We start from the raw sequence: 26,261 nt of genomic DNA on the forward strand, positions 1-26,261 counted from the left end.
GCGAGACTTGAGAGAGAGAGAGAGAGGAGAGAGAGAGAGGGGGGGAGAGGTGATGAGGCAGGAAAGGCCTTGTTTAGTTCCGCCTAAAAATCTAAAATTTTTTAAGATTTCTCGTCACATCGAATCTTTAGACGTATGTATGGAGTATTAAATATAGACAAAAATAAAAACTAATTACACAGTTTGGTCGAAATTGACGAGACGAATCTTTTAAGCCTAGTTAGTCCAAAGTTAGATAATAATTATCACAAACAAACGAAAATGCTAGCGAAATTTTTGCTTTCGGTCGCCAAAATGAGTGGTTTTTTCTGCGGCCTGTCCTATCCTACACCAACTATTTTTTTTTTTGCGACACTGCTCGAGTGCTTTCTTTATATTACCCCTCCTCTCTTTTGTTGTCTTGTTGATTGTATGGGGGCAAGCGCCAACCTTTGGTCCCCCGCTTTAACGAATACTCCAGGAATGCCACCGCTGCTGGCTTGTCTAGTTATTTTTTCCACGCAAGGACGCAACACTTCGTGTGGGCATATTTGACCATTCGCAGAAACCTATTTTAACTGATCGCAGTTATTCAAGTTTACTTTTTACAGATACCGTAGTATTATCATTTTATTCGGGTCTTGTTTAGATCAAAAACTTTTTAGATTTTGACACGGTAGAACTTTCGTTTTTATTTGACAAACATTATCCAATCATGGAGCAACTAGGCTTAAAAGATTCGTCTCGTGATTTACATATAACTGTGTAATTAGTTATCTTTTTTATTTATATTTAATATTTCATGCATGTGCCGTAATATTCGATGTGATGGGGAATCTGGTAAAGTTTTGGGTTTTGGGGTGTATCTAAACAAGGCCTCAATAAATAGTGTCTAATTATAAACTAATTAGATTTAAAAGTTTTAAATTGTTCTCTAACTATATTTTTAGTTCGTAAATAGTTTATATTTAACTTGCATGTGTCCAAATATTTAACTTGATATGAGTTAAAAAAAAAGAACCAAACAGCACTGCCTTGTTTAGTTGTGAAAAGTTTTTGAATTTTGACACTTTAGCACTTTCGTTTGTATTTGACAATTATTGTCCTATTATAGAATAACTAGGCTCAAAAAATTTGTCTCGTAAATTACAGACAAACTGTGTAATTAGTTTTTGCTTTTGTCTATATATATAGTGCTTCATGCATGTGTCACAAGATTTGATGTGACGAAAAATCTTGAAAAAAAATTTGAATTTTTGGATGAACTAAACAAGGCCTTAATCAAGATTCCTCAACTATTGATACTGCGTAAATTTGCCATATTATTTTTTAGGGTTATATACCTAGGGCTAGTAATGGGTTACAAGTGGGCTGAATTATTTCGGAGCTCCAATGATGATCCGTAGGTACAATTGTAAATCCACCTAAACCCGTTAACTTTTAGCTATGTGAATAAAAAAATCCATGAGTGAAAATTAAACACTGAAAATCCACGGGCGAAAATCAAACATCGAAAATTTGTGGGCAAAACCAAATACCAAAAACCACCAAACTCAAAGCCCACGGATATCCGACTCAAACCTGCCCCACTACCATTCCTAACCATATATCTGGTTCAATAGGATTAATATTTTTAGAAATAATAAAAACCTATTTTACTTTGAAAATTCATAACTAACTTAATTATAATTGGAAAAAACAAAAGTAAAATCCAAGTTATTTTTTGGGGGCCAAAAATTGTGCCACGACAATCCCATGGACTATGGCAGCCCATCCCTTTTAGAACGGGCTGAGTATCCTTTTAGAACGGGCTGCGTAATTAAATAAATACATCAAGCCAACCTCAGATCACGCAAAAAAATGAGTTTGTGTTTTCCTATTAAATCTATGTATAGTAATTGTTGTGGACCAGGCCGAGAGAAGAATGTTGAGATATAACTAGAGATGGCAATGGAGCCTCGATCCCCAATTCTCCATCGAGAATTCTCCCGTTAGGGAACATAAATGGGCCAAAATTACCCCCACTAGAACGGAGACAAACATATCCTTGTTGGGCTTGGCAGCGCTAACGATGGAGAGCATGCCCCATACTCGGCCCCTATGGAGGTCTGTTTAGCTAGTTCATCACAAATTTATCTAGCCGTCCATCTGGTATAGAAATCCATTCATCCGTCCATTCTCTCAACGCTAAAAGAATCTTCATAATCTACCCTCCCCAGTCCTTAGTCATGACCCATAGATCATCATGTCGCCTTTGAGTCAGGAGTCCGCGGCTACCCTAATTTTCTAAGCGTCGCCTCCGCTCGAGGCCAAAGTGCTACATTTGCTTGACCGTAGAAACGCCACCGCTCGCCCCTCCTATCTCTTACCAAAGCATCGTTGGTCACCCCTCCTATCTCCCACCCAAGCGTGTCACCTCGCTAATGGTATTTTGTCTATCATTCATTTGTTGATGAGAGCACAAGTGCCTCAGATGCAAAAGCAGGACCGGTCGACCAACTAGATATGCATGTGTGTGCCTTAGATGCAGATGCAGAGCACAAGCACTTCCTTGAGCTCAGCACAGCATGGCTTCGTCAAGGATGAAACCTTGTTAGATATGGAATCCCCATACTAGGATGGGGATGGGGAGGAAACCTCCCCCTCAAGGTTTGAAAGGGATGAGGATGGCGAGGCATTCCACGATGGAGAATTTCTCATTGACATCCCTTGGTCTAACATCAACCTTTGCTTCGACCTTCAAAAATTCTAGATCTAATGTTATGTTTGGGTAGGGAACAACATACCCTATCCTATCCCACGAACCATATGCATACATAAGAGAAGAAAAGGAAATCTAACCTTGTTGAGTCTTGACCTCCTGTCAACGTTCAGATGTCCTCGAAGATTGAGAGAGATTGATAACAATGGCACCTCGATGGTTTGTTGCGACTCATTGGTCTCCGTGCTAATCTTTGTCCTTAGGCTGATGGAGAATACTCGTCGATTGTCTTTTTTGGTACCCAAGGCCCTGATTTATACTCGTCTATATAACTCAATGGCGTGCCATGTAGTTGGTGGTGTGCAATAATATATATGGTATCCGACCTAGATATTTTCAAAGATTGGGATACTCATTTATTATTGCAGAGATAGATTACTATGAAGGGTCACTTGTGGCTGGCATGCAATCATCAATGTCATGTCCAATTTTAAATTTATAAGGAAATGGATGTTCATTGTATCTAATAGCCTTCATGTAATTATTTGTATAGTACCAAGCTACAAAATTTAAGAGAAATTAAAGGTATGTAATTCATCTGTGTTTATTCAATAGTAGGCATATAATGACTTGCAATCCTTTAAAAGATATGGGAAATGGTATGTGTTTATCGTTGTAATAGTGGATTATTTGTGTGATGCTTCATCAATGGTTGGCTTATAATCTAAATTCTTTAGGGGAAAGGTTACTCAACTATCTTAGTTAACTATTTGTCACCATATGCGTCGTTTAATATGTAGCATGTCATTGGGATGTATCATTAATAGTTGGCACTTGTTCCAAATGTGAAAAATAAGCTCATCAGAATGGTCAAGCACACACCCCAATAAAAATGAATGGCTTCCTAACTGATATTCAGATCTCATATCCATGCCAACACAAAAGGCATGGGATATTTTACCCTCACTCCCTTAACAATTGGTATAAAACTTCAACATTTTATTTTAATTTTGTGTGCAAGTCTAACTAAAGGATGTGTGGATGAATATATACTTGGTTGGAACACTAGAATCCCTAGTGTAAGCCTAGCCACTACTAATATTAGTAATGTTTCTCCAGTTTGTGCAAGTCTAAATTATCTCTTTCACAAGAATAGGATACATTAAACTTTTTCCCCATGTTTTGACTAGTACTTAAACTCAAGATCTATGGCTAAGTCTTAAATTATTTGTATTGGACATTTTAGCTTATTTCCTATTCTAAGATGTCAATTGCTCTTAGATATCCCATTAATAGTTACACTCCCTTAGGTCAAATTTATAAGATATAGTTTGACATCACAAGGTCTCCTAAAATACACTTTAACAATTCATTTATTTCATATTATATTATTTGTGATTATTGGATAGTATGTTTGCTTACAAGTCTAACAATATCTTTATATCACAATAGTTAAAAACTGTTGACTAGGTTATTGGACAAAGATTATAAAGTTGAAGTAACTTATTAATTGGACTAGAAGGAAAATTTCCTTTTATATTTTTCCTTTCTTAGTGAAAAGATTCAATTGGTGGGTCTCCTACCAAGGGACATCATCTTGTATGTCTTGGTTTCAAAAATCATTTTCTTGAGATCATGTACTATCATCTACAAGCTTCCTTCTTGCACACACTCTAGAGAGTCAATCCCACTATTCACTTTTAGCTAATGAGAAATTCAAAATAGAGAACGGTAGTATTTGAAATCTATCACTACTAGAAACTCGAATACTTCTTTTGAGTGATGAATTTTTCTGTGCGTTTTTTCGGTACTCACAGAAAAATAAGCATTTTTGTGTGTGTTTTTTTCGGTACACACAGAAAAATATTTCTGACACAAACCCACAAAAAATTCAATTTTCCTGTAACTCTATTTTTCTGTGTATTTTTCTGACGGTGCGCCGTTAGAAAATTATTTTTCCAATGGTATTTGTATTTTTCTGTGGGTTTTTGCGCATACAGAAGTATTCAAGTTTCCAGTAGTGTATATGAATAAGATGTTGGAGAGTATTTTTTCATGAAAAATCTCGATTTCTATCAATAAGGAAAGATATATATAAACATGTTTTTGGAGTTACTCTAACCTTTGACGTGTAAAACTGCACGGCCAAACAATTCACCTGATGTCATTTTGAACTCGTTATAACTAAGGTCAGACTTAGTACGTGGTGAGTCCCATGGCATGGTTAGCAAGGCTATTACGTTAGTTTTATGTTGATAACTGTGACAACTAGTTTTATCTAGATGAAACTTTGCTTGCTTCATAACATGCCAAGGCCTTGTTTAGTTCCGAAAAATTTTGAGAAATGGACTCTGTAGCACTTTCGTTTGTATTTGACAAACATTGTCCAATCATGAACTAACTAGACTCAAAAGATTCGTCTCGTCAATTTCGACCAAACTGTGCAATAAGTTTTTATTTTCGTCTATATTTAATACTCCATGCATGCGTCTAAAGATTCGATGTGACGGGGAATGTGAAAAATTTTGCAAAATTTTCTGGAAAGTAAACAAGGCCCAAGTTATAAAGTTTATGATGTGACATAGTATTAAATTAATACAAATGTAGTTCACGTAAAACCTTCAGTGGGACTGATCTAATAATAAGGCTATATATATAAAAAGAAAAGAACATTAATGGACGGATTACTGCTTGGGCCTTGTTTAGTTCCAAAAAAAATTGTAAAAAAAATTCTCCATCATATCAAATCTTGCGGTATATGCATAGAGCATTAAATATAGATAAAAATAATAACCAATTACACAATTTGCGTATAATTTGCGAGACGAATCTTTTGAGCCTAGTTAATCTATAATTGAATAATATTTATTTACGATATTCGCTTGAGCTTATTAGCGGAATCTACCAACTATTCAACAATGATTTTCACTTACAACAAATTAGCCGGGCCTTCTTTACTTTCCCAAATATTTTGCAAAATGTTTTATATTTCCCATCACATCGAATCTTGCGGCACATGCATGGAGCACTAAATATAGGTAAAAAGATAACTAATTACACAATTTGCATGTAATTTTCGAGACGAATCTTTTGAGCCTAATTATACTATGATTAGACAATATTTGTCAAATACAAACAAAAGTAATTATCTCAAATAATTAATATAGTAATTATCGTAACTCAGAGTATATATATATCCTCCAACAATTCTTTTATATCTTGTGGATATCTAAAAAAATCATTCTCGCTCTTCATCTTCAGCTAGAAAGAAATCCAGAATAGACATGTTTGTATTTGGAGATTCAATTAAGAGGTTGTTAGGTTTTTTTTTCACCAAAATATCTATTCTTATAAATTTAAAAAAAATATATAAGGAGTCTCTTGGAGTTGCTCTAAGTGCATAAAAAACTATATATGTCTAGAAAAGTCAAATGTTTTATAATTTAGATTGGTGAGAGTATATACGGTAAAATTCAGCATGACGGGACACTTCGTGCTCAAGCTCTATGCACAAATATTACTATGATACGTTTACCTACTCCTATACTTTTATATTGCACCTGTTCACATTTATAGGATCAGATATGGCAGAACTTATGAAATTGTGCCTATGTGCCTATCTTGTAAAATTTTAGATGTATAGAAATCTGGGTTGAAAATTAGTTTGTAAATAATATAATAATATTTTTTGAATATATTTTAGTAGAAAATAATGACCAAAGGAACTTCTAAAAGATCGTGCCATGTCCAGACCACCAAATACTTCTGACATGAATGAATTGGTTGTGTATGTGGCATTATTAGCAAAATATACATGTACAGGTATAGGGAAGTTTCCAAGTCACAAGTATTTGGGAAGATATTCTTCCCTCCGACATAAAATAAATATTTTTCTAACATAAAACCCATCTAAAAATAGCATTCTACAAAATATATGGGACACTGTCTCCTAATGTGAAAGCTAATTTACGGGTGCATACGTATTTTTGCCAAATCCAGGAGATATTCTCCGAGTCCGAGAAAGGAGAGTAATAAAAGTGGGATAGGTTAGCATTGTCCGAAAATTTTTAAAAAATTATTTATTTTAGTACGGAGAGACTATGCAATATGGATTTGAAAGAATATGAATATACATGCGCGCACACACACACGTCACCTCTCTAAGCAATACGAGAGAATGGGTAGGCAGATCTTATGATTAACTAGCTAGCATTACACTGAACGAATATGTTGTTTCAAACAGACAATATTACAAGCACGCATGCAGAGACCTAGCCAGGATACACAAGCCTTTTATTTTTATTTGTTATTTCCGGCTATTATATTTATACTTAGCTAGCGGATACGTATCAGACAGTATTGTGTAACCGCTGAGAACGAAGATTGTCTGGATCCAGAAGCAATCACGCGTCCATATGTATCTGTACGCACATGTATGAGACAGTGCACGTACGTCGTTCGTACTGCCCCAAAGACCCCACATGGATTCTCCTTGGAAGTCGGCACAAGCCAAAGCCAGATTAACATTGCGTGCATGTTGGGCCTCAATGCTTCTTAAAATTTTACGCTTAAGGCCTTGTTTAGTTCACTCACCCAAAACCTCAAAACTTTTCAAGATTCTCCGTCACAACGCGGCATATGCATGAGATATTAAATATAATCGAAAATAAAAACTAATTACACAGTTTTGTCTGTAAATCACGAGATAAATTTTTTGAGTCTAGTTAGTTCATAATTGAATAATAATTGACAAATAAAAAATGAAAGTGCTACCATACTGGAAACCCAAAAATCTTGGGAACTAAACAAGGCCTAAATAATATTCTGCATCTACAAATTATTTTACCCCCAAAGCCAGATTAACAATGATTACTGGACGGCCCAGACGATGGATGCATCATTCAAAGAAGTAAATAATTAAAAACAGAAAAAAAAAGACACTCGGAAATGATCAAAGCTAGGTAGGAGTACATCAAAGTCGCGAGCGTGCGACGACGGGCCGTGATGAATTAACTAAACTAAGACTCCAGACGGTGCGATTAAACTTTGTCCCAAACCGCTAATATAATCGCAGTGGTCGATCATGGTGTGGGGTCAATATACAATACAATATTGCATTGGGTCATGTCGGGGGGGAATTGAAAATTGCTACGCAGCGGCGTCACGCGCACCCGCCCACCCACTACCGACTCATGCATGCACCTTTCCCTAGCTACAAACCAGACGGCTACTACACTACACTGCACAGCACCTGTAATTAAAAATGGAGATAGGATCCTCTTCTATGTAAAAACAATGTGGGTAGCCAGGGTAGGAGTGGAATTTCACAAGTTGCTAGATTGCTGGAGACTCTATATTTGTTTATAAGAAATTTAAAAGCCCAAAAGGATAATATATGAGCAATCAAGTACACATCGTTGTTTCATTTGTATTCATAATTTGCTACTGTTTGAGGTTTTAGGATTGTTTATCTAGTATTTTATATATACTTTTTGTCGTGCGCTTAACTCTCTTCTGCCTATTGCCATCACCTTAGATCTCTGCCAATATTGATACTCTTCTACCACTATTAGGTAATTCCACTATAAAGCACATAAGTTAGAGGAAGTGGACAATTTATAGATCAATGGGTAGGTCCATACTCCATAGTGACATGTATTGGTAATAAGGGCGGGTGTTTGGATTCAAGCATCTAATTGTTAGCTGCTATAACATTTTACTCCAAGTCATTTAGTTGGAGCTCCTTTATAACCTTTTATTAGTCAGGTAGTTCATTTTGACCTATTAATTGTGATGTTTAGATATACGAGAGAGATAATTTTAGCGGCTAACTATTAGCTGCCTGGTGTTGACACTCAAATTGAGTACAGGTTGATTTTAGAATCGACCCATATCAATTTTGACCTAATCAATGGAAAATTCTATGAAACAACATGGAACTGTACCACGTTGTTTTGCTTTTCCAATGGGATAACACTACCCCAACTTCCATATAAAATATAGGGTACACGATCGATAGAGGTATCCAACTACGCAATTGATCTTTTATCAATCTACCTACTTTTTACCCCTTACCTCTTCCAACCTCTCAATATCCTACATGTCCCTCGATGGGATTTGTGAGCGTGTTCTAGGTGGTCTTGCCGATCCTAGAACAACTCCCACTGTGCATCTCCTTGATGGGTCTTTCCGGGAGGCGTTCATGGGGTTACCGGCTGAAAGGATCAAGATGCCCAAGAGGGGGGTGAATTGGGCTTCTCTAAAAATTTAAGCAACCTATAAGCTCCAATTTAACCCCTTGTGCCTAGTGTGACCTAGAGAGCTACCGGATAAAAGTTTTGCAACCTAGTTCCAATCCTATTCTAGCATGGCAATTCTAAGAATGTAAAAACACAAAGTAAATGCTAGAATGTAAAGGAGTAGTGGAAGAAAGAGCTCGGCGATGTTTTGCCGAGGTATCGGAGAGTCGCCACTCTCCACTAGTCCTCGTTGGAGCACCCGCGCAAGGGTCTTGCTCCCCCTTGGTCCGCGCAAGGACCAAGTGCTCTCTACGGGCTGATTCTTCGACACTCCGTCGCGGTGAATCGCCCAAAACCGCTCACAAGCTTGACACGAGCCACCCACAAGAACTCCGGGCGGTCTTCGTGCCTCCAATCACCACCGAACCGTCTAGGTGATGGCGATCGCCAAGAGTAACAAGCAAAGAACTCTCACTTGACCCAAACAAGGCTCTAGAGAGTGGTGGATGCACACTTGACTCTTGGAACTCACTAGAGAAGGATTCTCACAAGAAATCACTCAAATCTCAATCCTCTCTAGGCTCTTGCTGCTCTCTTGCTCCACAACAAGTTTCTCTGATGTTCAAATGGGCAAGACACCTCTCATGGACGAGGTGGAGGAGTATAAATACTACCCACGAAGTCCAATGATCGGCCAACCGTTTTCCAGTGAAAACGGGGTCACCGGACGCACATTATGTTGCCCCGGACGCACTGCACCGAGCGTCCGGTGCTCCATAATGGCTAACTGTACTTGCTTCTGACAGATCACCGGACGCTACCTTCCAGCGTCCGGTGCACCGTCCGGTGCTCTAGGGAAACTTACAAGCTCCCTGCGCATGGGACCGGACGCTACCCGGTGCGTCCGGTGCTAGCGTCCGGTGCTCGGGAAAGGTTTACAACCTCCCTGGGTATGGGACCGGACGCTGCCCGGTGAGTCCGGTGCCAGCGTCTGGTGCTTAACCCTAAGCACGGCACTGTTCCAACGGCTAAGGACCTCACCGGACGCACTAACAGAGCGTCCGGTGCCCCCTTGGGCACCCTAACTTCGTCGAAACGTGATCGCTCTAAAACGAAGTTGGTTCCTCTCGATCTAAGGACTATCTCTGAGCTGTCTAGTGCTAGGTTTACCAAGTGTGCACCACACCTAAACCTAAAGCCTTGCCTAAGTCAAGCTACTAGATCAAAGCCCCTCTTAATAGTACGGTCAAAGGAAAACAAAGTCCTAAACTACTCTAAGTGCCCTTCTTCACCATATGGCACTTAGACCTAGTCTAGTCTTGACGATGTCCATCCATCCTTTGAAAACCGAAACGATTTCCACTATTAAGTAGGCATGTACGTTCTTGTCCATCGAGTACCTATTTACCATGACCTTACCTATGACTTTGCCTCTGCAAAACACACGTTAGTCATAGTAATCAACAATGTCATTAATCACCGAAATCACTAGGGGCCTAGATGCTCTTTCACCGGTGAAGAACGAGCATCTAATTGGCCTCATTGACCTACTAGTCGGCCTCGTTGTTGGGACTTCCCTTCACTGCGTGTTTTAGCCGTGTGCAACTTTGGGCATTCCAGCCCCTACCGATATGTGACCCAAATCGGGCTCGGTAACCCGAAGATCACCCTCCCTCGAGGGGGGCCGTGATGTTAGAGGGGATAGCCCGAGCGAGCCCTCCCTTTTATTCCAATCCTACAAAAATATGATCCTATTTTGTTCTCCGCACTAATATTTGTATAAAGAATTCTTTTACTACAGTGCATATGTGATACTTGATTCCGAACGATGTTCCTTCCCAACAAGCTCGTCGTCATAAGATAATTCAAAACCACAGAGCCGTGCCCCACAAACTAACCAGTCATGCTCAGGCATGGCCATTACGATTACCTCTTTATTATCATCATTTCATTCGAAGACCACCTATAAATCGGATATACGGAGTGTTGGATTTTTCCTCTGCTGTAACGATCGATCCTCCGTAGCGGTGAGAGAGATAATTAGTGTACTAGTGGGTGGTCGCGATTGGCCGAGCTCCTCAATAATTGGCACCCCGAGATCAGATTACTGTGCAGCGATCTCCGTGCAGCAGCGTGGGGCGACGCCATTGGGCCGCCCTCCCACAGGACACACCACAGGCTTTTTGTGTCAGGCCTTCACTGTGGCGTTCGTACCGCTAGGCAGCAGCAGTGGCTGGCCACCCGACCCGAGCGGCGATTGATCGGGCGAACCGCGGGAGGCACGTACTACAGCCTGCTGATTTGACGCCGGCCATTGGCTGCTTCGTCGTAACCGTCCTCTGCCGGCTGCCGCATCTGTCGCCGCTAGATGGAGATCTGTCGCTGGACCTGGTGGCTGGTCTGATCCGACGTCTCCATTAGCTCCTGCTGGCCTCGTTGGCAGAGGCCTGGTTTAGTTTTCAAAAAATTTTAAGACTTTTGGTCACAATAATTCTTTAGACATATATATATATATATATAATATTAAATATAGATAAAAGAAATAATTAATTATACAATTTATCTATAATTTAATTTATAAGATAATTTTTTAAACCTAGTTAATCTATAATTAAATAATAATTACCAAATACAAATAAAAATGCTATATTAAGCAAAACCAAAAATTTTCCCAACTGAAATATGACGGTCAATGAACTCGTTTGTCCATCTATATCTAGTTATCTACTAGTGTACTATCTTAGGTGAAGGATCAAGTGGCCTTGTTTAGTTCTTCGCTTTAAAGTTTACTTCCCGTCTTATCGGATATTTGGACACATACATGTAGTATCAAATATAAACTAAAAGATAACTAATTGCATAGATTATGACTACTTTACGAGACCAATCTTTTAAATGTAAATCCATAATTTGACAATTGGTGCCAATAAAGCTATAGTAAACATGTGCTCATGAGATTAATTAGGTTTGATAAATTTGTCTCGCGGAATATGAGGAGTTTTGTAATTTGTTTTATTATTAGAGCAACTCCAACAGCTTTGCTATTCTTATTATGGAGGCCTTTTAGAACTTTTATAGTAGAAAAATAGGCTCCAACAGATGTGCCATTTGGTTTTGTAAAATAGAAAGTTTGCTATCCCTTGATTTTCGTTGGCCATATATAGCCAACCACTGGCACTAGCTATCTGATAGCAAGGCTGTTGTAAACCTCTTCTTTTTTAAGAAGTTATCTATTTTACAAAATGGCTAAATATTAGAATTTAGCTACTCATTTTAGCCAAACTCTTGGAGATGCTCTTACTATATGTAATAGCTGATGTGACATCTCAAAACTTTAGACCCTTCATTTAAACAGGCTGAATAGTACTTCCTCTACTCATTTATCTTCATCCTCCAAGCAAAAACTTTTTATTTAAAAATCTCCTTCATATTAGCTTGAGACTTGCATGTATTTACTGTCACTTTGTTGCTCATTGATTACCACTTGACTGTATTTATTGCCTCTTTGGTGCTTGTTAGTTGTTCCTAGCATGTGACTCCTCGCATGCTTTCAGCTTGTGATGATTAAATACCTCGAGTGCTTTTGCTATGCTCCCTGATCACTGCGTCAAAGACTAAAATAATGCGTCAAAGACTAAAACAATAAAGATAAATGAATGGACGGAGTATTGTACTAGTAGTTAAGAATGTACCTTGCAGTGGACAAGTCTTAAACAAACAGTGCATGCATGCGTCCGTTTATTTGGTCATGGAAGCAAAAGATTGCAACGTTTCTCTACTACTAGTATAGTACTAGATAATATAATGGTTCTATCTATCAGCAGAGAGAGAGACTGGGCCATAATAGTATGTGTCATGAAAGTGATTATACGCTTATTATTGGTCGTAAAACTACTCAGACCTGATCGATCGACGACAGATCGTTGTCATATCCTAGACGTGTCACGTGTATGTACAAATTAAATGTTGAAAAAAAACCATGTCCTTGAGTACAGGAGCTAGCTAGCTCGACCATCCACACGATAAAACTCATAAAAGGTGCGACAAGCGATAACCACACAACTGGCATGGATACTTGTGTTTTATGTTCTGGATTGACGCAAACTATCCCCCCCCCAACACACGCACACAATCAAAATACATTTTGGGTCTTGTTTGGATGTTGTCGGCTTCGTCTCAATCCACATGTGTTGGAGTGGATTGGGGTGAAATTTAGTTCAAGTTCCACTCTAATCCACCCCAGCACATGTGGATTGATGCGAATCCGACTAAATTTAAATAAGGCCTTATGAGTTTGGTGGTACACTCCTAAATATGATATGTTGGTACGGAGTGTATGTGTGTACTTTCTCTCTGTCCTAAAACAAAATATATTCTCGTATTCAGAAAAGTCAACTATTTTTTAACTTTTATCAATCATATAAAAAAACTTAATATTTATAATATATAATTAGTATTATTAAATAGATCGTTGAATATACTTTTATAATAATTTATTAGAGATCTAAATGTTGCATGTATTTTCAACAAACCTAGTTAAAGTCGAGAAAGTTTAATCTATACGCATCTCTTAACGTCTATATAACATCTTCCTTTTTAGAGATGGAGAGAGTACGTACTTATTTAGGTGAAATCCGAACATCTGCCAAGCACGTGGGAGAAGGTGAGGTACATAAGAGCTAGAGTTCCCCATAATTCATTCAACTAGATACGTGTACGTGGAATCCGATTAACTTCTGGACTCTGGCGGCGGTTCATGCTGAGTATTTTTCACAGCTAGCTACGTACTACGTGGTTGATCTTCTCCACAGCGAAAGCCTGTGCTTCTCAACAACAACGATCTCTTCATTGATGACTTTATGATTCAATTTAGGGTCTAGTTCATTAAATAAAAATAACAGGTTTAGAGGTATGGGGCACGACATAGACATGTCAGCTAGATTCTAGAGGTATGGAAATACCTTGTTCATAAATGAAATCTTAATAACAAAAGGATATTGTACGAAAAAAATAAAGGAACATACTTGTTCAAAGTAAATTAGTAAAAATATTAATAATACTACCATCTCTGGGCTACTCTCCTTCGTCTCCGTTGAGTCCACCGGTGGCAAGAAAGAGAGAGAACCCATCTCTGGTTACAACAGTTCTTTAGATCTAGTTTGCTTAGGAAATGTGCCTAAATCAATCTATTGGCAAATCCAGATTTAGGTACTATTTGTTTCACGATCACAACTTGCCACACCGTACCAGAGAGAGGACCCGTCTCTCATTACTGTAGTTCTTTTAGATCTAGTTCGCTTAGGTAATGCCGCCTAAACCAATATATTGGCAAAATCAGATTTAGAGGTTATTTGGTTCATGATCACAACTTGCCATGCCACGGATTAGAAATGTCATGCCATGTTTTACAACTATGACACGTGACACTTTCTTAGCACCCTGTCTCGGACATTATAGACTTATTTTCTTGTTAAACTTTGCCTTAAGCATGGCTTCTATTTTACTCGCGACACTCTATAGCGGCGACAATTTGCCTAAGGCCAAACGTCCCAAATATGGCACCAACAAATAGACCTTGCTATACGAAAATATACAATCGTCTCCTTTGAGCAATTCTCTTTTCCCGCTTAAGATTACTATAAACGCTTACGGTGCAAAACATAACTCCCTTGGGTTTTCAAGATACAAGGCACTGAAATGATTCAAGTGTTGTCTCTATTTGCATGCGAATGTGATCCATATATTCCCCTCACTTGAATTGGGTCATGATGTTAGTTAACAATATTCAATGGACTATATTGGTATGTATACCCGCAGAGTCGTGCTCCCAGCTGCAGAATGAAAGCATAACTCGATCTATACATTAGAAGCAAACACTATCTACTCAATTAAAACAAACAGTTCGCCACATTGACTAAAATAGTTTAGCTCCTTTTTAGTCAGCGTGTTTGGAAGTTTACCTCCTAAAGTGACTAAGTTTAGTCAACTAAAATTTAGCAAAGAGATCCAAACAGACCCTAAAACAAACAGTTCGCCGATGTTCCTTCGAACAATGTGGCCATCTCTCACTGTGCGTAAACCCACATACACCAACCGACATTGTGGTAAATAAAAATGTTTGAGATAATAATGATATGCTACATGTATATACCCACCCCAAATGTTATTATAGGAAGGAAAAATTCAACCAAAAATAAAAAACCTTGGTAATTATGGCCCATGGGGCCTCGATCGATCGGGTACGTGGACCCAATGAATGACTCCAAACCAAGATTATAAATGTGGAGGGGAATTCGGGTCCATCCCGCAATGAATCGTGACAACCAAAGCTCGTCCACGCCCACCCCGATGCCGCCTCGCCTTGCACAGGAATAGAAACCGAGAGCTCGCTCGCTCGCCGAGTCGCCGTCCCCCTCCTTCACTAGGGGTGGTGCCACCCCGTGCCGGCGTTCACCTCTCTCTCTCTCTCCCGCTGTTCGCATTCCCCCGTTTCGGGCGCGGTTTTCTGGGCCTCGGCACGAGCTGCTCCTCCCGACGACGCCCGCCGGGACGCCGGGTCGATGTGGACGGGTAACCGCACGGCACCCACCCCGGACCGGACCGGACCGCGGCCACCCCCACCGCCACCAGAGAGAGAGGAAACCGGGCAGACCACCGCGCTCCACCGCTGCTTTGCTTCTCGTACGTGGCCGGTGGTGGCTGGTCAGGCCGGGCCGGCGCGCCGGCCCCGAACTTCTCCATCGGTGGCCCGCGTCGCGTGGGTGGCGCCCACCGCCATGCAGCCGCGTCAGCCGCGGTCACCAGTAGTAGTACGTGTACTACCCACCCGTAGGGTAGGCTATAGGCCATGCTCCGACTCCGGTCCGATGATTCTTGCACGAGCACATCAATACTCATAGGCTTTGGCCTTGGCCTTGTTTAGTTCCGAAAAACGAAAAGTTTTCGGTACTGTAGCACTTTATTTGTTTATGACAAATATTATTCAATTATGGACTAATTAAGATAAAAAAATTCATCTTTTTACACCTAAACTATGTAATTAGTTTTTGTTTTCGTCTATATTTAATGTTTCATGTATGTGCCACAAAATTCGATGTGACGAAGAATCTTGAAAACCTTTTGGCTTTGAGGGTGAACTAAACAAGGCCCTTGTTTACTTCGGCCTTGTTTAGATGTGAAAATATTTTGAATTTCGCTACTGTAGTATTTTTCGTTTGTTTGTGGTAAATATTGTCTAATCATAAACTAACTATGATCAAAAGATTCGTTTCGCGATTTACAAACAAACTGTGTAATTAGTTTTTGTTTTCGTTTATATTTAATGTTTCATACATGTGCCGCAAGATTCGATGTGATAGGGAATCTTGAAAACTTTTTTAGGGTGAACTAAACAAGGCCTTCCACCCAAAATCCAAAAACTTTTCAAGATTCCCCGTCACATCGAATCTTTAAACGCATACATAAAGTATTAAATATAAACGAAAATAAAAACTAATTGCACGGTTTGATCGAAATTTACGAGACGAATCTTTTGAGCCTAGTTAGTCTATGATTGGACAATAATTATCACAAACAAATAAAAGTGCTACAGTGTCGTGAAAAAATTTCGCGAAGGATCCGGCCTTGTTTACTTCCACCCAAAAACCCAAAATTTTTCAAGATTCCCCGTCACATCGAATCTTTAGACACAGGCATGGAGTATTAAATATAGACGAAAATAAAAACTAATTGCACAGTTTGGTCGAAATTGACGAGACAAATCTTTTGAGCCTTTGTTTCGTGAAATTTTTTCGTTGAGGAACTAAACAAAACAAGGCCTTTGTTTAGATGCACCTAAAAAACCCAAAACTTTACAAGATTCCACATCATATCGAATCTTGCGGCACATGCATGGAACATTAAATATAGATAAAAAAGATAACTAATTACACAGTTTAACTATAAATTACGATACAAATCTTTTAAGTCTAGTTACTCCATGCTTGGACAATGTTTGTCAAATAAAAACGAAAGTGTTACAGTGTCAAAATCTAAAAAAAATGGATCTAAAGGAGGCCCTAGATGAAAATAAATTTTATTTACAATTACATTTTCACTCCTGAAAACTCGCGAGTAGGGCTTTATTTGGTTTTTCAATTTTTTTTACAAAATAGACACCATAGTAAATTTATATTTAACAAATATTATTCGATAATAAACTAACTAGGTTTAAAATATTCGTCACACAAATTATAAGTAATTTTATAATTAGTTATTTTTTTACTTATATTTAATACTCCATCCGGAAGATTTGATGTGGTGAAAATTTAAAAAAAAATGTAAAATTTTTAGAAACTAAATAAGGCCTAGGAAAATGGAAATTTTTGCAGGGGAGAGGGGAGCGGAACCTACCTACCGGCGTGTCCCCAGAGACGGGGCAGGTTCAGAGAATCGGCGCACATGCGGCTGTTGAGTTCATCCAACAGAACCGCAGACGACCCCGACCCCGACCCCGACATCGAATGAACAGCCGTCATTAGCACGCGGTTACAGTTACATTACAGAGAAGCTATTACGAAGCTACTCCTCCTCCTGTCCTCCATGTTACTACAGTTACAGAGCAAAGCAGTAGTAATAAATTCTAATAAAAAAGAAACCAGCAGTAGACCCTCTTTGGTTTGTGGTAATCTTTTTAACAAATATTTGCACATATGTACAAAGTCCTACGACTTTACTTCCGTGTTCTTCCTCCCCTACGGCCCTACGTCATAGGTTTTGAAACTTGGAGAAGGTGGTGCTGCCCCCTTTTTTAGGGTCGAGAGCATATATCCAAATGACCCATGCGTCTTTTCTTTTCAGAAACGGACACGCCGAGACAGGGACGGCGGCGAGAGGAGACCGGCACGCTGTGGCTAGGCTACCATCGCCATGCCATGCCACCACCCCCAGCTGGCTCGGGCACTTTCTCACCGAGGAGTTTAGCCGGAGGGGGGGAGGTGGTGGACAGATACGTAATTTTGCCCGCGCCTGCCCGTGCGGTGCGACTTGTGCGGGCAGGACGCGCGCACCTGTCCACAGGGGAGGTGTAGCAAAGCCAGAGGGAGAGAAATTCCGTTTCTGTCCCCGCCGCTGCCCGACGTGTGGCGCGCACTAGCGGGCGGATGCGGAGCGGGCGGGGTTATTTCCGGCTTCAAGTGTGGTGTGGTGTGGGGCCGGCCAGGTACGCACGCACAGCACAACAACAGCAGCCCGGATGCCGTGCCCTGCACTGCTGCGCCGTACACGTCAGTGAGAGGCTGACAGAGAGGGACGTGTCAGGCACCACCACGTCCCTTTCTCGATTGGCCCTTTTTTTCGTTTCCAGTGGCTCCCGATGACTTTCATGACAGTTTTCTCTGTCTCTTTTTTTTTATTTAAATAAGGAATATATACTGGTACTGTACGTGAAAAGGGACTAAATGACAAACAACTTCTGAATTTTGGTACTAGAAGTACTACAGCCACAAGTCCACCAGAACCCAGTATCTCTATGAGGCCCAACAAGAGCATTGTGTGATGGGCTTGGTAGTTGGTAGAAGAACAACCATTGCTAATCAGCTGTTGGGTTAACAGGCTAATAAAGTGCTTTCTGGGCTGATGCCAAGTTCAAAGCCCAGAAACTCTTGGTCATTTCTCAAATAATAAACATTGAATACCAAATGACCAGATGCCAGCTGCTGAACAAAAACTGAATCTCAAATGAACAGGGGCAGTAAATAAATTGTTGCTGGCGAAAAGAATGAAGCCGAACGGAAGGTTAAAAACAAAAACAAATCGAAGGGGCGTTTGTTTCCACGCTATTATACTTATGACGAACTCATCCTAATACGACTGGTAATAAGAATTTGAAACTAATAACTTGAGACCCACTCTAATCGTCCCCGCTTTTATTATCTACATCTGGTGGCCCAGCCGCAGCCCGCTGCGCACCATCTGCTGGTACACCGACGGGGCAGCGGTAACGCCGGCGGCGACGTTGTCTTCGACCTTCACTTGCGCCATGGGCGCCGCGGCGAGGGCGGCGGCCTGCATCGCCTGCCGGTGCCTCAGCAGCGGGTGCTGGTGGTGCAGGGGCGACGAGGTTGCCAGCATCGGGAGCTTCAGCCCCTCCACGGCGCTGAGGTTCCCCGTGGCCATCGGCAAGCTCGGCAGCGACGTGAGGCCGCCGTCGCCGCCGCTGCCACCGCCGCCGCCGAGGGCAGTGAACGGGTACGTCGGGTAGTTGCCCATCGGCGCCAGCGGGTCCCTGCTAGGCGGCTGCAGCGGCAGGCCGAACGGCACGCCGCAGCCGCCCAGGTGCCTCATCATCAGGCCGTCGTGCACCGACGACGTGTGCTCCGGCCTCCGCGGACCACCACCACCCGCGCCTGTCGCCGCCGCCGCGGTGCTCGGGTGGCCGCCGCTGTTCCTCGCCGCGGGGACCTCGTGGTTGTGCTTGCCCTCGTACGTGGTGATCACGGACTTGAGGTCGTGCGACGCGCGCTCCACGTGCTTCCGCACCGTGCACCCCGGGTGCGTGCACTTGTAGTAGCTCCTGAACGAACGCGACACACCACCAAGTGAGACCCCATAGCAGTAAACGCTGAGCAAATGCCCACTCATCTTCGAGCTCTGAAAAAAGAAAACTTTTGTTGCTTCAGACAAACCTTGGATTCGGGTTGCCCTTGACGACCTTCTGCCCGTACTTGCGCCAGCGGTAGCCGTCGTCGAGGATGTCCACCTCGCTCGTCGTCTGGATCACCACGCGAGGCTCGCGAATAGCTCTCGACGCAGTGCTCATATCCATGGCATATGCCTCCACCTTCCTGAAATAACCAGACGGTCAGCTCTGGATCGAGCATGAGTAGCAAGCAATGCACAGGACTGCTGACCTTCGTTTAGATTCCAGTTCGTCGCCCTCCGCGTCGGCACCGGCGTGGGACATGCTGCCAAGAGTCACCCTGTCGCCGCCGTCCACCTCGTCAGACGGAGCAGACGTCACATCCGCGCCCTCGGGGGACCCAAACCCTCGGGGTGCGTACTCGACCTGCTGCATCGACGCCGACGAGTCACAGAGCTCACCGGGAACCGAGGGCGACGACGTCGCGGCGTCCATGCCATCCTGAACGCCCGCACGCCACGGCTGGTGGTTGGCTTCCGCTGCAGCGTTTGCCTGCTGTGACTGTGACCCCAGGTTGTTGTCGGCCGCGGCGTCCGCCTGCTGCGCACCGCCGGCGTCGCCAAACGGGTGCACGGGCTGGACCTGGACGCCTGGCCGGCGGCTCGGCGTGGGCTTCGGGTGGTTGTGCGCGCCCTTGTAGATGATCTCCGTGATGTGCCCCTCGTGCGAGCGCTCCACCTTCTTCTTCACCTGGCAGTTGGGATGCGTGCACTTGAAGTAGCTCCGCGGGTACTCGCTGTGCTTCACCTGCTTCTGCCCGTACTTCCTCCAGCTGTACCCGTCCTCTGCTGGCGCTGTAGCGGCGGCCATTGCCGGCGGGTAGTCTTCCCTCGCATCACCACCTTCCTCAGCTGTCTGGCCGTAATCCGGGGGTGATACGTGTTCGTTGCAGGCACCGGTGCCAGATGCAAGACGGCTGAGCTTGGAGTCATGAGGACCGCCGATGTTCATATTGGTCTGCACATTGTGATTCTGCTGGTTCAGTTGGCCCAGCAAATTAGCTTCTTGTACTGGCTGAGTCTTAGTTTTAGTCTTGACAGAAACCTGCGTATTTTGTTCCTGGTGGAGCAAATATGAATTAACTCGTAAGGAAGTGAAATCAAACAAGTATTGGATCAGGAACAAGGAAAGTAAAAATGGTTCATTCACATTTTTGAAACATAAAAGCGGGATGATTTTCTTATCTGTTTAGTTTGAACTGAAGGACAACTAAAGTAGTGTTTAGTTTTGTCAGCGAGAATTATTTTATTGAACTTATAAATTATCTAGCTCTAGCAGAATCTAGCTGGTCCCTTGTCTTTCTCCAATTAGTACTATGAACAATATGGGGCAAAACATCAGTACCGACATTACAAGCCACTTTGCTATAACTCGTGTTACTAAAGATTAGACATGAACTAATCTGTTACAGGTAGGGTAACAGATAAAAGACTTCCTGAGCAAAACTCTTTTGATTTAACCGATTTCTCATCTATATTTCGGGTAAAATTTCAGAAACAAATATGGCTGCCAACTGCATGTTCATGCAAATACTTTCTAAGTTTACAGATACTTTTATCATTAGCACAGAAGCAAATGTCATATCAGGAATAAACTATGAACTGTCCAAATGTTACTAGCCTTCTATCATTAGCACGCAAGCCAATGTCATCAGGAGTAACCAACGAATTATTCAAATGTTACTAATCTTCTATCATTAGCACACAAGCAAATGTTATCAGGAGTAACCTATGAACTATTCAGATGTTACTAACCTTCTATCATTAGCACGGAAGCAATTTTTTTCAGGAATAACCTATGAACTATCGAAAAGTTACTAGCCTTCTATCATTAGCGCGCAAGCAAATTTCATCAAGAATAACTCACGAACCATTCAAATGTTACTAACCTTCATTGCTTCAGCAGTGTAGTGTGAGGATTTCAGATCTAAGGGCTTGAAAGAAAAAGCATCAGGGCCATCTCCAACTGGAGGACCTCCAAATCTAATAGGATCATTGTCATTTGTGCTACCAGACATGAATAGCTTCCCCGTGGTTGGCGAGGGTTGGCCCTGAAGAATTGCAAGGAAGCCAAAAACATTGTTGTCAGGTAAGAAATAGCTTCAGTATCAGAGTGTAGAAAAATAATTTCCCTAGTTGATACCTCTGAAGACATTGTACACATTTTAGTCCAATTACATATATGAATGTGAACAGAGCAAACACGTGAATTTCCTATCCCAGCTTCGCCAACGTTAAGAGCTATTATATTGGATTTCCATGTAGTACATGGGAGAAAAGTTTGGATCTGAAATGTGGGGTGTACATTGCTACTTCTATTACTATGGAAATAAAAGAGATTGGTCATCATATTTCTGCTTTCGAGGAAACTTTGAAATATTTGAATGATATCATACCAATTTTCTGCTTTTGAGAAAACAAACAGAAACATGTTTGGAAAGAAGAGACTGGATGCTAGAAAACAAAGCAGAACTGATCATGGAACCAAAGTAGAGCTTTCACGAACTCCCCCGAAGAGGTCAAAAGTTCAATAAAGCAAGCATTCTTGAACTGCCAGTTTAGCATCTATAGGCGAAAGCAATAGTAATTCTGGTACGCGTTCACACACTATCATAACCTAGAGAACAGCACATACCATGGCATTAGAAACGAAGACTGGTGACTCGAGCAGCGTTGCTGGGCTCAAGCCAGGCGGGATCGTGAGGTAGGGCGATGGGGCTCCTGGTACTGAATTATCAGCTCCAGCTGCTGTGCTGAAAGGCATGTTGAGCTTCGGCACCTTGAATCCAGCTCTTGCCTGCATCCTCTCGGCGAGGCTGCTGCCAGGACTGGTCTTCTGGCCAAACTGCGGGGTGAGTGGAAGTGACCGACCTTCCTCCTGAGGCGAGCTTATGTCGACTGAGAAGCCATGCTTCTCAAATCCGGGTTTAGCGTCCTCGTTGCTGTGCCCCCCTACGGTGTCTGGTCGAACACCTCTGGTTTGGAAGCCCATCAAGGATTCTGGGCCTGGTTTAGGATCCTTCCACTCCATTGCTACATGGCCTTCCATCTCAGCTTGGATTGATCAACCTAGTGGGGTGAAAAATAGTTATATCTCAGCAGTAGTAAATGTTTTGGCTAAACATTAGCTTCAATGTTACAGAGGTAGACAATGACAATATTCAGAGACAACAGGAATCTGACAACGGTAGTGATAATAGTTTTGGTGAACAGATATGCAGAAACATTGTCCAATTGAAAAAAAAAAGGAAACAATAGATGGAAATTTGTTAGGTTCGCATGAGTAAGCACCATAATCCAAATGCATCAACAACCACAGATTTCTCAAAAGATGGCAGTCTTCTCCAACTGGAAGAACAGCAACTTATATAGGAGTATTTTCAATCAGAGACTCCATTTTCCTATTCTAAATATCAATCGCAGACTTGGAGCTTGTCTTCACAAACTCAAAAATTCTCTGTGAGGCTGATTCCAAAACCAAAACCGCGTCAATGTCAGTAAACGACAACTCATGATAGCGGTGTTTGTTTAAGGAATTTATTTAATAGTGGTGTAACACGAAAGGTTAGGTCGATGCGACCGGCACACTCCCCCACGAATGAATGAATAGAAAACCAAAAAGAAATACAAAATGGAACGTGGCTGTTCCATCTCATTCACTTCAAGAGCAGGAAAAAGAAATGGCATGGACCCCAATCGTTGCGTGCTTTCCTTTGCCTCTGCCTGTGGGCTGTGGCTCGGAGCTCAAAGCGCATACCGGCATACGGAGTATACGCATAACAACAGGGAACAGCTTTCCCTTATGATACTCCTATTTCAGGTAAGAAGATTCAGATTTTTTTTTATGATGACAATGATGAAACATCTACTCGAAGACAACACCAGGCGTGATGAGGAAAAAGAAATTCAGAAACATCCAAGAACATGCTGATGACCCAAAACGGCGTAGAAGATTACAATTGAATGGCCCGGCTCAGCCTTCGCCAGAGCATTTCATTGCGAAATCCGCAGGAGATGGATGCGGCAGTGATTCCGCGAGAAACACAGGGATGGAGGAAGAGGGAAAACCAACCAAAGATCAGACAGGGAAAACCAATATCCAATGCCATTCCCCAACTGGTCGATCGGCGCAAACCTTCCGCCTTTACGCGAAACGGAGTGAACCGTCAGCACGAAAAATGGCCAAATCGCGGAAACAAAACACATCGGGACGGAATGGAATGGCAGAAGGATCTTCCTCATAAGAACGGACAAATTCAGGCCACGCACAACAAGAAAACACGCGAGGGGGCTCCATAGGATACAGCCAAATCCCGTCGCGACAAATGGCAGGCCGAGAAACAGAGTTTTCAGAGCCACCGAGGGGGATGGAATGGGGATGGAACACGACGAACCTGTGACTGGAGGAAGAAGAGATCGCCGGAGGAGGCCAGTGGCGAGGAGGCGCTCCGGCTCCACCCCCGGTTGTGGGAATGGGGAAGCCTTCTCCTTCCTTATTGGCGACGGCTCAGTCCACCGATGGCCCAAGAAAAGCGCAACAGGAGCGAAGCACAAGGATCAGGGACAAATGATGGGGTGCAGCCACAGGTAAGGGAGTCAGGAAAAGAAGGTTCCTCCTGCCATTACTCGGCGGCTCCCTCTCTCTCTTTCTCTCTCATCGTCCTCACCAGCACAATTGTTTTACTCTGGAGAGAGAAGAGTAAAAAATAAAAGGGTGGCGGAGGAAGGAACAGAAGCAGAGAGAGAGAGAGAGAGAGAGAGAGAGAGAGAGAGAGAGAGAGAGAGAGCAGGGTGAGGGCGTAGGAGGAGGAGAGCGCTTTGACCAAGAGAAGGGTGGATGTGCGGAAGGATCCGTTGGGACTCGAGACGGGACTACGGGAGGGTGTGGAGAGAGAAACGGACATTGATAGCATGCTCGGCGTTTATCTTCCCCTGTTGCAAACTGCATTTCCTTCTTGTCGGTACCGTTTGCTTCTGATTTTTCTTTTTTTGAGTTTATGAACTTTTGGGTTTGTTTGTTTCTTTGGATTAGAGCATTTGTCGCTTAGTACTACTCCTAGTTATCGGTCTTATTCGAGGTACAAGTGTATTCTGGATTTTAGGAAAAAAATATCCTAATACCCGTCTCAACAAGGCCTCACTCATAGACATTAAATAAGTTGACATATCATAATTTAAATGAAGAGAGATAATTGAAGTTTTATACAATGAGATGAGTACGTGGATATTTGTTTACATTATTTTCAACACTAGACTCTTGGAAACACAGGGACATAATTCCCTATGAGAAAATAAACAAAAAAGGTTGTTGGAGTTGGATTGGCTTCAAAAATTCAGATTCCATGTCCAACATCAAATAACCCTCCAAAAATATCTATTCATGGTTTTACATGGCTACAGGAGGGGACAACCGAGGGTGTTGATTGATTTTTGTGAGAAAATAACCATCTACCCGTGACATGTTTCTGTAGTACAAAGAGAGGGATTGATTGATATTTAGCTAAGGACTTGTTTAGTTCATCCCAAAAACCAAAAAATTTTCAAGGTTCCTGTCACATCGAATCTTTCGGCACATGCATTAAACATTAAATATAGACAAAAATAAAAACTAATTACATAGTTTAACTGTAAATCGCGAGACAAATCTTTTGATCCTAGTTAGTCCAAGATTAGACAATATTTGCCACAAACAAACGAAATTGCTACAGTATCAAAATCCAAAATCTTTTTGCATCTAAACAAGGCCTAAGGAGTCTTTGCGTCAATTTTCAAGGTGCGTGTTGGTTCACGGCCACAACATGCCCCAGCCACATCCATGGATGCCATAATTTTTTAGGTCATCTTCAGTGGGAGTTTCGCGGCCCAGTTTTTAACATATTCATATTTAGGAAACAATGCAAAAGAATTTTATGAGGATAAAACTCTTTTTACTCTCATAAAACTCTTATCATCTCTCTATTTATTAATATAGTGTCACATCAATATCCATTGAGACTGGTCTTAATATGATTGTTGGCCACTTGGCCTGTACTTTGAGAGCCACACATTTTCCACTTAGATTGCGCCACTATTGTGGGGCTGGATTTCGGCCGCCGCATATGTGTGGCTACTGTAGTTCAAGAATGGCGTGGTGTGACCTAGAACCAAACGCCCTCAATATGCCCTTCTATATGTTGATAAATTACCTAGTATAGTTCATTATTACATAAAAAATAACTAGAAATAGTCTTACATCTAATTCTCTATTATCAACACATGTCATTATCAAATGATTTTTTTGCCTAAGTGATTAAATCATTGTTTTTGAGTAAAAAAGACAAATGGATTTCAATATATCTTTTGGTATAAGATATAATATTAAAAATATGTGTACTTTGATATCAAAGTTTAAAGATAAAAATAGAAAAAAAGTGCAACCTTACTTACTCCCCCTATCCTTTTTTATGTGTCACTTAGGTTTTTGTGCTAGTTATAGAAAATATTAATAAAATTTGTATCTCTTTATAATTATATTACAAACATATAATAGTTAATATAATGATACTTATTATGCACCATAAATATCAGTAATCTCTTGTATATATTTAGCTAAAGTTGAATACGTTTGACTTCGATGAAAATACTTAAAAAGGAACAGAGGGATAGTAATCTGAATGATACTAACC

At 41.6% G+C, this 26,261-nt stretch overlaps 1 protein-coding gene across 2 annotated transcripts; it reads right to left on the bottom strand.

The window, feature by feature from the left end:
* LOC8058691 (probable WRKY transcription factor 2) lies at positions 18,627–24,566 on the bottom strand. 2 transcript variants are annotated; one of them, XM_002447972.2, is made up of 6 exons: positions 23,991–24,566; positions 22,232–22,665; positions 21,486–21,647; positions 19,809–20,656; positions 19,584–19,742; positions 18,627–19,471 (listed from the first exon to the last, which is right to left on the bottom strand). In XM_002447972.2, the coding sequence occupies exons 2-6, from the start codon at positions 22,643–22,645 to the stop codon at positions 18,832–18,834; spliced, it is 2,223 nt and encodes a 740-aa protein (XP_002448017.2). In that variant the 5' UTR covers positions 22,646–22,665; positions 23,991–24,566; the 3' UTR covers positions 18,627–18,831. The 2 variants fall into 2 exon arrangements, with proteins under 2 accessions (XP_002448017.2, XP_021318305.1); XM_021462630.1 differs by lacking the exon at positions 23,991–24,566 and adding an exon at positions 22,888–23,196.

This window comes from Sorghum bicolor, chromosome 6 (assembly GCF_000003195.3).
Source record: "Sorghum bicolor cultivar BTx623 chromosome 6, Sorghum_bicolor_NCBIv3, whole genome shotgun sequence".
Lineage (NCBI taxonomy): Eukaryota > Viridiplantae > Streptophyta > Magnoliopsida > Poales > Poaceae > Sorghum > Sorghum bicolor.

Excerpts from the sequence above, each read along its gene's own strand:
- LOC8058691 (XM_002447972.2), bottom strand. The coding sequence starts at position 22,645 with ATGGAAGGCCATGTAGCAATGGAGTGGAAGGATCCTAAACCAGGCCCA. Across the intron at positions 21,648-22,231 it reads TCTTCGTTTCTAATGCCATG|GGCCAACCCTCGCCAACCAC; the intron begins GTATGTGCTGTT and ends GCAATTCTTCAG. Across the intron at positions 19,743-19,808 it reads GAACTGGAATCTAAACGAAG|GAAGGTGGAGGCATATGCCA; the intron begins GTCAGCAGTCCT and ends TGGTTATTTCAG.